We start from the raw sequence: 13,766 nt of genomic DNA, 5'->3' as shown, positions 1-13,766 counted from the left end.
GCTCCATCTGTTACTCTGATTTTTTTTTTTAAAAGATTTTATTTATTTATTCATGAGAAACAGAGAGAGGCAGAGACACAGGCAGAGAGAGAAGCCGGCTCCCTGTGGGGAGCCTGATGTGGGACTCCATCCTAGGACCCCAGGATCATGACCTGAGCCAAAGGCAGATGCTCAACCACTGAGCCACCCAGGGGCCCCTGTTACTCTGATCCTAATGGTGGTTAAAGCCACAGGGTTGGGGACATTTATAGTGCAAAAATAAAACTTTTTTTTTTTTTTTTTTTTTTTGACCACTGATCACTTTAACAGAGAAGAGGAATTATTAAAAGGGGTTGAGAAGAAACCTTGAGGAAGGAGTATTAGAGCCTGGAAACCAGGAAATTGGAGAATTTTAAGAAATAAGGACTGACCTAAATTCTAGACTGTCAAGTAGTGTGAAAGGTAAGACTAGACAAAAGATCTCCAGTAGGCCATTGTGAGCCTTTCAATTATCAGATTGTAATGAATTGAGTACTAAATGGAAGTTAACAAGAGGGCATATCAACTCTTAGAAGTTTGTTTTTTAAAGATTTTATTTTTATTTTTATTTTTATTTTCTTATTAAATATTTTATTTATTCATGAGAGACACAGAAGGAGAGAGGCAGAGACACAGGCAGAGGGAGAAGCAGGCTCCATGCAGGGAGCCTGACGTGGGGCTCAATCCCAGGACTCCAGGATCACGCTCTGGGCAGAAGGCGGTGCTAAACCACTGAGCCACCGGGGCTGCCTCAACTCTTAGAAGTTTGTGAATGGAAGGAGGGAATTAGTTTGGTAGCAAGAATGGGGGAAGGAGGTCAGAAGAAAAGCCCAGTTAAAAGTTGTTATGTAAAATGTGTAATTTATGTTACCTTTGCTTTCAACCCATAACTGGTCCATTGGATGGTCATCTCCTTTTCTTTCTTCAGAACTATTTTATTCCTTTTTATTTTATTTTTATTTTTATTTATTTATTTTTTTAAGAACTATTTTATTCCTAACCATTATGTTGTTCTTATATAATTTTCTTTTTGTCTTCTAATTTTGACAGGTACATTATTTTCTTTGAACTTTTTGGGTTGAGGTGAAGTTGAAAATAACTAAAGGTATAGAGTAGAATAATATAATTTAAGAAATTATGCTATTTTAGTGTTACTGGCCTATGTAATCAGATGCTTAATGGAAACTGGAAAAGGACAATAAGCATATATAATACTTTTCTATCCTTGTGGCTTACTTACGTTATTTATTCTAACATTTCTCTCCTAAAGTCTGAGTTTACTCAATTACTTTTTCTGGAAAACAGGACTCCTGCTTATTTTAAACTTCACTCTTGGGGCACCTGGGTGGGTCAGTGGTTGAGCGTCTGCCTTTGGCTCAGGTCATGATCCTGGGGTCCTGGGATTGAGTCCTACCATCAGGCTCCCCACAGGGAGCCTGCTTCTCCCTCTGCCTATGTCTCTGCTTCTGTGTGTGTGTGTGTCTCATGAATAAATAAATAAAATCTTTAAAAAAATAATTAAGTTGTCCCATAAGAAAGTCAACTTAAAAAGATTACTTTTGGATTACTGTATAGGACAAGTATTGTTATTGCACAGTAGTAGAATATTTGTAGGCATCTTTTATAGGTGGTTATTATATGTTTTTGTCATTTTTCAGATGAGAAGAATAAAATGCTGAGCACTAAGAAAAAATGGTGATTCTGTCAGAGTTCTTAGCCCCACCGTAAAGAATACAACATTTTTAGCACTCACATGTGAAGAACTTCTATATCATAGGAGGCTGGGAGAATTTAGAATTAAATATGAGATCTGTGATTCTGCTGAGATTTTTTTTCCCTCTTAATTAGAATACTTTTTCTGTTATCATAATGTCTTTTTCACATGCTTATTTTAGTTTACTTTTCATTTATCTTATTTTAAGATTCTAATTAGGAAGCACTCAAGTGAGGAAGCTCAGGTCTGCTTGCTAAGTATTAATCCATTACTTCTCCTTTGAAATGCATATATTGTATAGGCAAACTACTTAAATGTATTGTAATTTAAATTTATCTAAAATGTATACCTCTTACATATTTATACCCATTAAGTGCTGCTTATGTAATTAATTTTATAGACCTAAAAATTTGAATAAATATTGCTTGTTACTTTTAAACAAGCTTTGGGAGGAAACAGATTCCTTATTTCTTTTTTTTTTTTTTTAAGCTTATTTATGTTTTAGTAATGTCTACACCTGTCATTGAGCTTGAACTCACAGCCCTGAGATCAAGTGTCACAGGCTTCACCAACTGAGCCAGCCAGGAGCTCCAGGGAGGAAGCAAATTCTGATTTTAGTATTGGTTGTTTATGTCTTGTAGAGATTCACAGTTCCTCTATAGTTGATCCCAAGTGTTATCCATCTTTTTGAGCAAAAAGCAACACTTGAACAAAGGAAAATTATTTTATTCTAATATAATTTTTCCCCCAAAGGCTGTGTGGAGTGTTAAGAAGGGATAGCCATAGAGAATCTTTTTTTGCAACATATCAGTTACTAAAGTAGACTGTATTTTATTTATTTATTTTAAAGATTTTACCTATTCGTGAGAGACACAGAAAGAGAGGTAGAGACATAGGCAGAGAGAGAAGCAGGCTCCATGCAGGGAGCCCGATGTGGGACTCCCATCCCGTGACTCTTGGATCAAGCCCTGAGCCGAAGGCAGACAGACACTCAACAGCTGAGCCACTCAGGTGCCCCTATTTATTTTTTTAAAAGATTTTATTTATTTACTGAGAGAGAGAGAGCACAGAGAGAGGGAGAAGCAGACTCTTGCTTAGTAGGGAGCCCAGCGTTGGGCTTGATGCTAGATCATGACCTGAGCCAAAAGCAGATGCTCAGTCTAGGTTAAGCATCTGACTCTTGGTTTTGGCTTAGATCATGATCTCAGGGTTAGGGGATCAGGCTCTACACTCAGTGGGAGGTGATTTGAAGATTCTCTTCCTCTCCCTTTGCCTCTACCCTTACTCTTGCACTCTCACCCCATTAAATAAGTAAATTTTAAAAGAAAAAAAAAGAAAGAAAAGAAAGAGTGTCACCTGGGTGGTTCAGTTGGTTAAGCGTCTGCCTTTGGCTCAGGTCATAATCCTGGGGTCCTGGGATCTAGCCCTGCATAGGGCTCCCTGCTCAGTGGGGAATCTGCTTCTCCTTCTCCCTCTGTCCTTTTGCCTATGTTTTCTCTCTCTCTTTCTCTCTCTCTGTCTCTCTCACTCTCTATCTCAAATAAATAAATAGAATCTTAAAAAAATAAAAACTAAAAAGAAAAGAAATCTTAATTATACTGGTTTCTCTACTTATCCACTGCTATTTATAAGTTTCCTTTTATTCACCAAGAACATATAAAAGGAGGATTTTGTTCTGGAAAATTTTAGCCAAATTCTCTTTTCTTAGAATGTTTAAAATTTAAATGTAAAGGCAATTAGAATGTATTGTTATCAAAGAAACTACTTGTTTTTTTAATTATAGCATAATTCTGGTTAGTTCAACAATTAATAAAATGGAATATTTAAGTGCTCTTAAGCCCATTTCCTTAAAAAACAAGACAAAATTGAAACTCCAGGAATATACATTAGTGTGTTTTCTTTATATAATTCTGAATTTTATGTAAATGAATTTGTAGAATTAATCACTGTGGAAGGAATCCTTTTTGTCCTTCCCAGGTGAAGCTCCCATAGGTACAGTTGGGTTGTCCTTCTGGGTTGCTTTAAGGGCACTTTAGCAGTTTTAAAAACTTAAGTACTAATTTCATGGCCAGTGTCAGCTGGATTTATTGAAGTAGGTCAGACTCTGGATAGAAACTTGTTTCTCAAATCTAAAGAGAGTCATTATCCATTCTTCTATTTGTTCGAGAATGGTAGTAAATTCTTCCACATTGACCACAAGTCTAGAGCAATTATAGAAAATCTAGATAGTTGGATTTTTTCAGGTATAGAAAATTATCCAAGATCTTCTCTGACTTTTATTATTCCAGTGGAACTAAACAAACAAAAACAAAATAAACAAAAAATAGAAATCAATTCCTCCTCCCACAAAAGAAGCCATAGACAGTGCTTGTATTCTTTAAAAGAGAAACACATCCCTATCCTATAAAATACACATGTAAAAATTGCAATTCATTGGGGATATATTTTCCCTTTTTAAAAAAATTATAGGTTATTTTTCCTCTTCTGTTCAGTTAACTAAGTTTTTAATGAAAGTATGTACATAGCAATATGTTTCCTTTGAATCTGTAAAATCATAGTCTCTTGTTCATAAGAACTAAAATTCTTAGTTCTATACTATTACGAAATAGTATAGTCATATGACAAAATAATGTGATACTGAAAATATAAGTATTACACAAAGTCAAAAATCAGTGAACAGTAGGGGTGCCTGGGTGGCTTGGTCAGTTAAGCATCTGACTTTTGGCTCAGGTCATGATCTCAGTAACCTGTCAGGCTCTGTGCTCAGTGGAAGTCTGGTTTTCCTTTTTCCTCTCCTTCTACCTGTCCCACTCCCCCTGCCCTTGCTCTCTCTCTCTCTCTCTCTCAAATTTTTAAAAATCAGTCAACAAGGTGTTTTTAATTTACAAGGAAGGTTTCATGGAGAATTTGGAATTTGAGAATTTGATTCTTGAAGGTTGGATATGAGTTGATGGAAGGGATGTAATAGAGAGTAAGCAGCATGAACAGAGGTTTAGGAATTTCAGCCTCTGAGAATAATTGAAGATGTTTTGGGCAAGAACCAATAAATGAACATTGTATTAGAATAGCATAGGGACACCTGGGTGGCTCAGCAGTTGAGCGTCTCCCTTCAGGGCATGATACTGGAGTCCTGGGATCAAGTCCCACATCAGGCTCCTCATGGGAGCCTGCTTCTCCCTCTGCCTGTGTCTCTAGAGCTTCTCTTTCTGTGTCTCTCATGAATAAATTAAAAATCTTAAAAAAAAAAGAATAGCATAATTTGGTCTGTCATCACAAATTGCTTACTTAATGTTGCACATATGGTAAGTGGAAAATCAGGGATTCAAAATTTCAAATCTTTTGAACTTAAAATCCTTGTTATAGCATGCCGATTGTATCAGTATTCTTCAGCATCATTAACTGAGAATCAATCTACCAGGTGCCATTACATCTGAGAATACAAAAATGAACAAGTTACAGTATTTTTTGAGAGGGACAGGTGTATGTGTATATGTGTGTCTATACTGTGGGTAATTGCTTGTGACAGTTACTCTCTGTATATACTTTGGAGATGTTAATCTGCTTTTCTCATGATTATCTCAACAGTGGGGTTATCTCCTTGGGTGAAGATGCTTGCCACTAAAGAATATTGGTATAACATAGCCATTAAATGCAAAAAGCCCTATTTAGTGTAGTGTTACAAACCTGGAGAAAATCTGGGTTGGATTTGAGTGAGTGTTAATATATCATTCTCCAATGTGGCATTAATTAATAGCTAATGGATTATTGAGTATATTTGACGGTATGTGATATTCAGTTGCTGATTTAAAACCTTGTGACTGTACTGTACATGTCTGGGCTTCTCACACTTTTATAGTTACCTGCTAGGTGAATAGTGGATATTTACTAAATGGAATTACCTCTATATCATCCAACATGACTTAAGGTTAATAACTTATTTAACCAAGTTGTATGCAATATAAATTAGGTATTAAAAGCATGGATTACAGAGCGAGTTTGCCTGGGTTCAAGTCCAACTCTGCTGCTTGATGCTGGGTGAATTACCTCTTTTTTCAGCTCTAAAGTGGGGATAATAATAATACTTGTTTCATTGCTGTATCTGGCACATAGGAAGTACTCTCAACTGTTAGTTATTAAAGCTCTATTATCCTGTATTAGCAGTTTTGAAATTTTTAAAAAAAGTTGTAAACTGACAGTCTTTATATCACTTATTTGACAGCAAAGCCTGACCTAAGAAATGTCTTTGTAACATATAATCTGGTTTTGGTTCTATACTTGAACAGTTATTTATATTTAGTTTGCAAAAGCTCCTTGTAAAATATAGATACTGATTATTATTATTATTGTTTTATGATATTTACCAGACAGTATGTGACTTTTTCTCATGAAGTAAAAATAAACTTGGATATTTTATAATTAGTATTATTAACTAATGTTAACAATAGCTTATATTTATTAAATGTTTACTGTGTGCCACATACTTTACTGGGTATTTTACATCATTATCTTATTTATTCCAATAGTCTTCTAGGTAGATCCTGTTTTTAATGTGCTGAGGCTTAAGGAGGTTCAGTAATTTGTCCAAGGTCACATAGTCATTCAGTGTACTAGTAGTGCTAGAATTCAGGCCTCATCTCTGCTATTTTGATTATGTCTGTGTTCTTTTCTTTAACCTGCACTGCCTTTCTATAATTTAGAAAATTTTCATAAGGAAATAAATGTCATTGATATATTAAAGTACATTGTTGTCTGGCTCTTTTTACCTTTCATCTTAGGTGCTGGAAAACCCCCTATGTTTGGTGATTATGAAGCTCAGAGACACTGGCAAGAAATTACTTTTAATTTACCGGTCAAACAATGGTATGGATCATTTTAACTTGATTTTATTGTTTATCATGTAATACAGATTATTTAAGATAATTTAAAAGGAAAATATTCATCTTCAGCATCCTCATTTTCGTGTATACTGATATCTCTGATGTATTACCTTGCATATTGAGGGTCATCTTTGAAATTTTATACTCATGAATGTTACCTATGTACTCACCAGCTGGAATATGATAAGAACTTTGAGGATAGAACACTATATGCCTTAGAAGCTCGTCTGGACATAAACTGAAGAATCATCCTGAGTTAACAGTATTTTTTCTGGTGGTTTCATAAAGCTTTTTTTATTAGAAATGAATGAGATGTGAAAGAGCAGTAGCTTAGTGGTAAGGAATGTTGGTGCTCAAGTCAGACCGCCTGAGTCCTTTTTTTTTTTTTTTTTTTTTTAATATTTTATTTATTTATTCATGACAGACACACAGAGAGAGGTAGAGGGAGAAGCAGGCTCCACGCAGGGAGCCGGACGCGGGACTCAATCCTGGGTCTCCAGGATCACACCTGGACCGAAGGTGGCGCTAAACTGCTGAGCCACTTGGGCTGCCCAGACTGCCTGAGTTCAGATCCTGGTTTACTAGCTGTGTGACCTTTGGTGAAATTATTTAATTTTCTCTGCCATGGTGTTTTTTTTTTTTTATTTTTTAAAGATTTTTATCTTTAAAAAAGACACAGAGAGACACAGAGAGAGAGAGGCAGAGACACAGGCAGAGGGAGAAGCAGGCTCCATGCAGGGAACTCGACGTGGGACTTGATCCTGGGTCTCCAGGATCACATCCTGGGTGGAAGGCGATGCTAAACCGCAGAGCCACCAGGGCTGCCCTCTGCCATGGTTTTATCAAACTTGTAGAGTACAAATGATAGAATACATATTTCACAGGATTATTGCGATAATTGAATAAAATGATACATGTAAAGCGCTTAGAACAGCATCTGCAACAAAATGAGCTCTCAGGAAATGTTATGTGTGGTTATATCTTTACAGAAATTTGTGCCTGTGCCATTTTTATTGAACATATTCTGGTAACATTTATTTATTGATGTATTGGATGCCTAATAGATTATTAGAGACTGTATAAACTGTTTGCATTGTTCTGTTGATTGCTTTAGTCACTGCTTTTTATTTTCTGTATGTTGATAAATTATTCGAGTCATTAACACCCAAAAGAACCATTTCATGGGATTTTATTTGAGGAAATATATCTTTTTTTTCAATGTTAAAATACATTTATTGTTATTTTTAAATTGAAATATAATTGACATAAAACCCTGTTAGTTTCAGGTAAATATCATAGTGGTTTAATATTTTTATACTTTATGAAATGATCCCCATGATGAGTCTAGTCACCACCTGTCACCATACAAACTTATAGTATTGTTGACTATATTCCCTGTGCTGTACATTACATCCCCGTGATTTACTTATTTTATAAGTAGTTTGTACCTCTTTATCCCCTTCACCTATTTTGTCCATCCCACAACCCCTTCTCACTCTGATAATCAGGTTTGTTTCCTGTCTATATGAATCTATTATGTTCATTTGTTTTCTAGATTCCATATATAAGGAAAATAATACAGGATTTGTCTTTGTCTGACTTCTTTCACTTATAATATCCTCTAGGTCCATCGTGTTGTTGCAGATGACAAGAATTTGTTCTTTTTTGTAGATATTCCACTGTGGATATTTAGTTGGTCCCCCCCCCCTTCTTTAATTTTAATTTTATTTTATTTACGTATTTTTAAAAAAGATTTATTTATTCATGCATTCATTCATTCATTCATGAGACACAGGCAGAGGGAGAAGCAGGCTTCCTGCAGGAGCCCGATGCGGGACTTGATGCTGGAACTCCAGTATCATTAAGGCAGATGCTCAACTGCTGAGCCACCCAGGCGTCCCAACCCCCCACTTTTTTAAAGCTTATTTAAGTGACCCTAATATCCAACATGGGGCTTGAACTTACAACCCTGAAACCAAGAGTTGGATCCTCTACCACTTAAGCCAGCGAGGTGTCCCTATTTAGTTGACCCTTGAACAACACAGGTTTGAACAAACTGCAGAGATCCACTTCCATGCGAATTTTAAAAATAAATATAGTACAGTACTATCAGTGTATTTGATTTTATGATTTTTTTAAGATTATTTATTTATTTATTAGAGACACACAAAGAGAGAGAGACAGACAGAGGGAGAAGTGGGCTCCATGCCGGGAGCCCGACGTGGGACTTGATACCGGATCTCCAGGATCACACCCTGGGCTGAAGGCAGCACCAAACTGCTAAGCCACCCGGGCTGCCCAGATTTTATGATTTTAATAGCATTTTCTTTTCGTTATCTTCCCTTATTGTAAGAATATAGTATATAATACATAAAACATACAAAACGTGTTAACTGTGTTATTGGTAAGGCTTCCAGTCAATGGCTATTAATAGTTAAGTTTTGAGGAGTCAGAAGTTCTATATGATTTTCAAATGTAACAGGGGTCAAGGCTCCTAACCTCTATATTGTTCAAGAGTTAACTAGTATACCACATCTTCTTTATCCATTGATCTAGCAATGGATACTTAGGTTGGTGCCTTATCTTGGTTATTGTAAATAATGCTATAAGGAACATAAGGATGCATATATCTCTTCAAATTGGTGTTTCTATTTTCTTTGGATAAATATCTAGAAGTAGAATTGCTGGACTGTATGCTGGTTTTATTTTTAATATTTTGAGGAACCTTTGTGCTGTTTCCCATAGTAGCTGTATCAGGTTATATCCCAGCAGTTCATGGATTCCCTTTTCTCCACATCCTCACCAATACTTGTTTCTTGTCTTTTTGCCAGTCTGACCAGTGTAATGAGATGATACCTCATTGTGGTTTTGGTTTGCATTTTTTTGATTATTAGTGATGTTGAGCATCTTTTCATGTGCCTGTTAGCCATTTGTATGTCCTTGGAGAAATGGCAATTCAGGTCATCTGCCCATTTTTTATTTGGGCTGTTTGTTTTTTGGTACAAGATATGTAAGTTCTCTATATATTTTGGATATTAACTCCTTATTGGGTATATGATTTGCAAACATATTCTTCCATTCAGGAGGTTGCTTTTTTATTTTGTTGTTGATTTCCCTCACTGTGGAAAAGCTTTTTAGTTTGAAGTAATCCTGTATGTTTATTTTAGCTTTTGTTACCCTTGTCTTAGAAGACTGGTCCAAAAATATAGTGCTAAGACTGATATCAAGGAACTTACTGCTTATGTTTTCTTCTAGTAGTTTTGTGGTTTCAGATCTTAAATTCAAGTTTTTAATAAATTTTGAATTTATTTTTGTATGTGGTATAGGATAGTGGTACAGTTTCATTCTTTTGCAAATAGCTGTCCAGTTTTCCCAACACCATTTGTTGAAGAGATTGTCATTTCCACATTGTATGTTTTTGCATCCATTGTCATAGATTAATTGACCATATATCCACATGTTTATTTCTGGCTCTCTATTCTGTTCCATTGATCTCTGTGTCTGCTTCATGCTAATGCCATACTGTTTTGATTACTATAGCTTTGATAGTTTGAAATCAGGGAGCGTATGATACCTCCAGCCTTGTTCTTTCTCAAGATTGCTTTGGCTATAATGGGGTCTTTTGTGGTTCCATAAACAATTTAGGATTCTTTGTTCTTGGTCACTACTTTTATATAATTCATTTACGAGAGAGTTTCATGCACAAATTAATAGGTTGGTAGGCAGTATCATAGCATTTAAAATAGAGATCAGCTAAATATTTATCATTATTTATTAATAGTATTATAGTACTATTGTACTATTTTGAGCATGTTTCATGTCCTCATACAATGATTTAACTGGTGAGTATTATTGTTCTAATTATTAGTACATTCTTAATGTGTTTTTTCTTGCTTGATTGATAGAATAAGGTAGTATTTGCTGAGGGAAACCAGCTTGTTGCTTTTGAGTTTTGTAATTCTTTTTATAACTTCAAAAAAATTACATGGATAAAATAATTATATTTTTGGCTATTCTCTGGTAAGTACTTCTCAACAAAGATTTTGATAAAAAATAATTGTGATATTTAGTATTGAAAGATTAGAGAAAAGTGATAAATTGAAGCATTTGGCTTAATGTTAGGCAGGGAAAACATTGATTCCAGGAGTGAGAATATAATCTGAATTTAGTATGGAGGGTGGGTTATTCTATTACTAATCTATCTCATTTTTCAATTTCTGTATCAGTTGTCTCCTACGTTGGCCCAGAAAATCAAGAGTTGACTATCTGTATACATTTTCATTCTTTTTCTTTGTTAAAAACCAGAAATGTTTTTAATGGTGTACCAGAATGTTTAAATGGGTGCCTGAGTGGCTCAGTCATTTAAGCATCTGCCTTTGGCTCAGGTCATGATCCCGGGGTCCTGGGATAGAGTCCTACATCGGGTTCCCTGCTCAGCAAGGAGTCTACTTCTTCTTCCTCTACCCCTTCCTCATTCTCATGCACTCTCTCAAATAAATAAAATCTTAAAAAAAAACCCAACAGGGACACCTGGGTGGCTCAGCGGTTGAGCGTCTGCCTTTAGATCAGGACCTGATCCTGGAGTTTCAGGATCGAGTCCCGCATCAGGCTCCTGCATGGAGTCTGCTTCTCCTTCCTCTGCCTGTGTCTTTGCCTCTCTCTGTGTCTCTCATGAATAAGATAATAATAATAGGGATAAGCAGGCTCCATGCAGGGAGCCCAACACGGGACTCGATCCTGGAACTTGATCCCGGAACTCCGGGATCACATCTGGAGCTGAAGGCAGGCGCCAAACCGCTGAGCCACCCAGGCATCCCTAGTGTTGAAATCTTTATTAAGCAATGTGTAGCATGAGAATCCTGAATGGTAGGCTCAGAAACAGAGACATATGGTATAAAGAAGTATGATTTATCATTAGTTGGTCATGTAATACTTCACAAAGTTCATAAGAAATCTAAGAAATACAATTTAGTATAATGTCAGAAATTTTCTCTTTATGAGTGGATAGACTAGAAAAACCAAAAATGTACACCTGGCAATTCTAAGAGAAACTGATCTGTTTCAATTCATGTTTGAATTCTGTGATTTCTTATTTTCTAAGAGTGAAGTCTTTCTCTTTTTACTTAGAGAGTTAGCTATAGTGTAATTAGTCAAAACTCATTCAAGTGACATGGTTGTTTAAAATATGATATCAGGATTGGTCATGTTCACTTTAAAAGTGTTAGCTTTGATAATAATTCTAAAATAAAAGAAAACTTTTATTATTTATTCGTTGTGTATTATTGTAATAGAGGAAAAGAGAACTTATTTCTTTAATTTTATGATGAATTTTATAATGAAAATTCCTTATGTGTGGAATCAGGAGCACTTTTGGCATCAAGTAAGAAAACTTGAGTAATAGTAGCTTACACAATAATTCAGTTATCTCAAGAGGTAGGTCGTAATGCTGGTAAAGTGGCTCAGTAATAGCAACCAAGGACTCAGGCTTTTTCCATTCCTTCCTCTGCCATTCTTTCCTCTTGGCATATTGGCTTTTCTTCCTGAGTGTTTTCTTTTCTTTTTTTTTTTTTTTTTAAAGATTTAATTTATTTAGTCATGAGAGACACAGAGAGAGAGGCAGAGACACAGGCAGAGTGAGAAGCAGGCTCATGCAGGGAGCCTGATGTGGGCCTCGATCCAGGACTCCAGGATCATACCCTGGGCCAAAAGCAGACGCTCAGCCGCTGAGCCACCCCACTCAGGCTTCCCCTGAGTGTTTTCATTCCATGGTCAGTAGATGACTGCTCAGGCTACGAGCATTGTAACTTTATACAACCATGTTCAAGGCAGTAATAATAGAATACCTTCTTTTTACCTTTTTGTCAAGGAGCAAAATGTTTCCCACCTTTAAAGCAATCATTAAAAAGAAATGGTTGGCTTAGTGCAGGCATGGTTTTTATACCTAGGGCTAGGGGAAGAGTCTGCTTATGCTCAGCTTGTTGCTTTGTAAATGAAATCAGGGATGCCTGCGTGGCGCAGCGGTTGAGCACCTGCCTTTGGCTTGGGGCGTGAACCCACTGTCCCTGGATCGAGCCCGCCTCTCTGTGTCTCTCATGAATAAATAAATAAAATCTTTAAAAAAAATAAGTTTTATAAATCAAGGTAATTGGTCGGCATGGCTGTTTATTTCAGCATTGTTTATAATAATGAGAAATCTGAAACACTAAAATATCTTAGTAGGGGAATGATTAAATAAAGTAAGTTTTCTCTGTGCACATGTTATTTCTAGGTAGAATCTTAGAAGTGGAATCTCTGAAGTAGCTGTAATGGATACTAACACCAGAATATCTTCTTTCCACATGTATTTATCAATGCTTTATATATATATCAGTGTATATATCAATTTATCTTTTAAAACCAGACTCTTAAAATTTCCATTTCCTTGAGTATTGTGACATTGAACATCTTTTAATATATTTCTTGATCAACATATTTCTTTTCAAATTTGCATATTCATATCTTTTTTTCTATGTTTTTGTGTGTTTCTGAACTTTTTAATAATAATTTGTATGGGGGGATCCCTGGGTGGCTCAGTGCCTGCCTTTGGCCCAGGGCATGATCCTGGAATCCTGGGATTGAGTCCCACATCAGGCTCCCTTCATGGAGCCTGCCTGCCTGCTTCTCCCTCTGCCTGTGTCTCTGCCTCTCTCTCTCTCTCTGTCTCTCATGAATAAATAAATAGAAATCTAAAAAAATAATAATTTGTATGATTGAAAAAAAAGGATTTTATTTATTTACTCATGAGAGATAGAGGCAGAGACATAGGCAGAGAGAGAAGCAGGCTCATCACAGGGAGCCTGATGCGAGACTTGATCCCTGCACCCCAGTATCACACCTTGAGCTGAAGGCAGATGCTCAACCGCTGAGCCACCCAGCATCCCAATTTGTATGATTTATTTGATTTTATTATTTCTTTTCAACTTGTATGATTTATAAATAAAGTAACAGTAGTCCCCCATTACTCATGGGGCATAAGTTCCAATACCCCCAGTGGATGCCTGAAGCTACAAATAATACCAAACCCTGTAGACTATGTTTTTTCCTATATATTCATACCAGTGATAAAGTTTAATTCATAAATCAGCAGAGTAAAAGATTTTATTTTTATTTTTTTTATT

General features: G+C 36.0%; 1 protein-coding gene across 5 annotated transcripts in view; it reads left to right on the top strand.

Annotated features, from left to right (window-relative positions):
- Positions 1–13,766, top strand: part of ALG6 (ALG6 alpha-1,3-glucosyltransferase) — a 66,705-nt gene that overhangs the window by 16,725 nt on the left and 36,214 nt on the right. For 4 of the 5 annotated variants that reach the window (XM_038537294.1, XM_038537292.1, XM_038537293.1 and 1 more), the window contains one exon: positions 6,508–6,592. In XM_038537294.1, the coding sequence (XP_038393222.1) occupies positions 6,525–6,592 (68 nt within the window). In that variant the 5' untranslated portion in view covers positions 6,508–6,524. Of the gene's footprint in view, positions 1–309; positions 442–6,507; positions 6,593–13,766 lie in introns of all 5 variants that reach the window. The other variant, XM_038537295.1, reaches the window with a different exon arrangement.

This window comes from Canis lupus, chromosome 5 (assembly GCF_011100685.1).
Source record: "Canis lupus familiaris isolate Mischka breed German Shepherd chromosome 5, alternate assembly UU_Cfam_GSD_1.0, whole genome shotgun sequence".
Lineage (NCBI taxonomy): Eukaryota > Metazoa > Chordata > Mammalia > Carnivora > Canidae > Canis > Canis lupus.
This window is presented reverse-complemented; position numbering and strand designations above follow the sequence as displayed.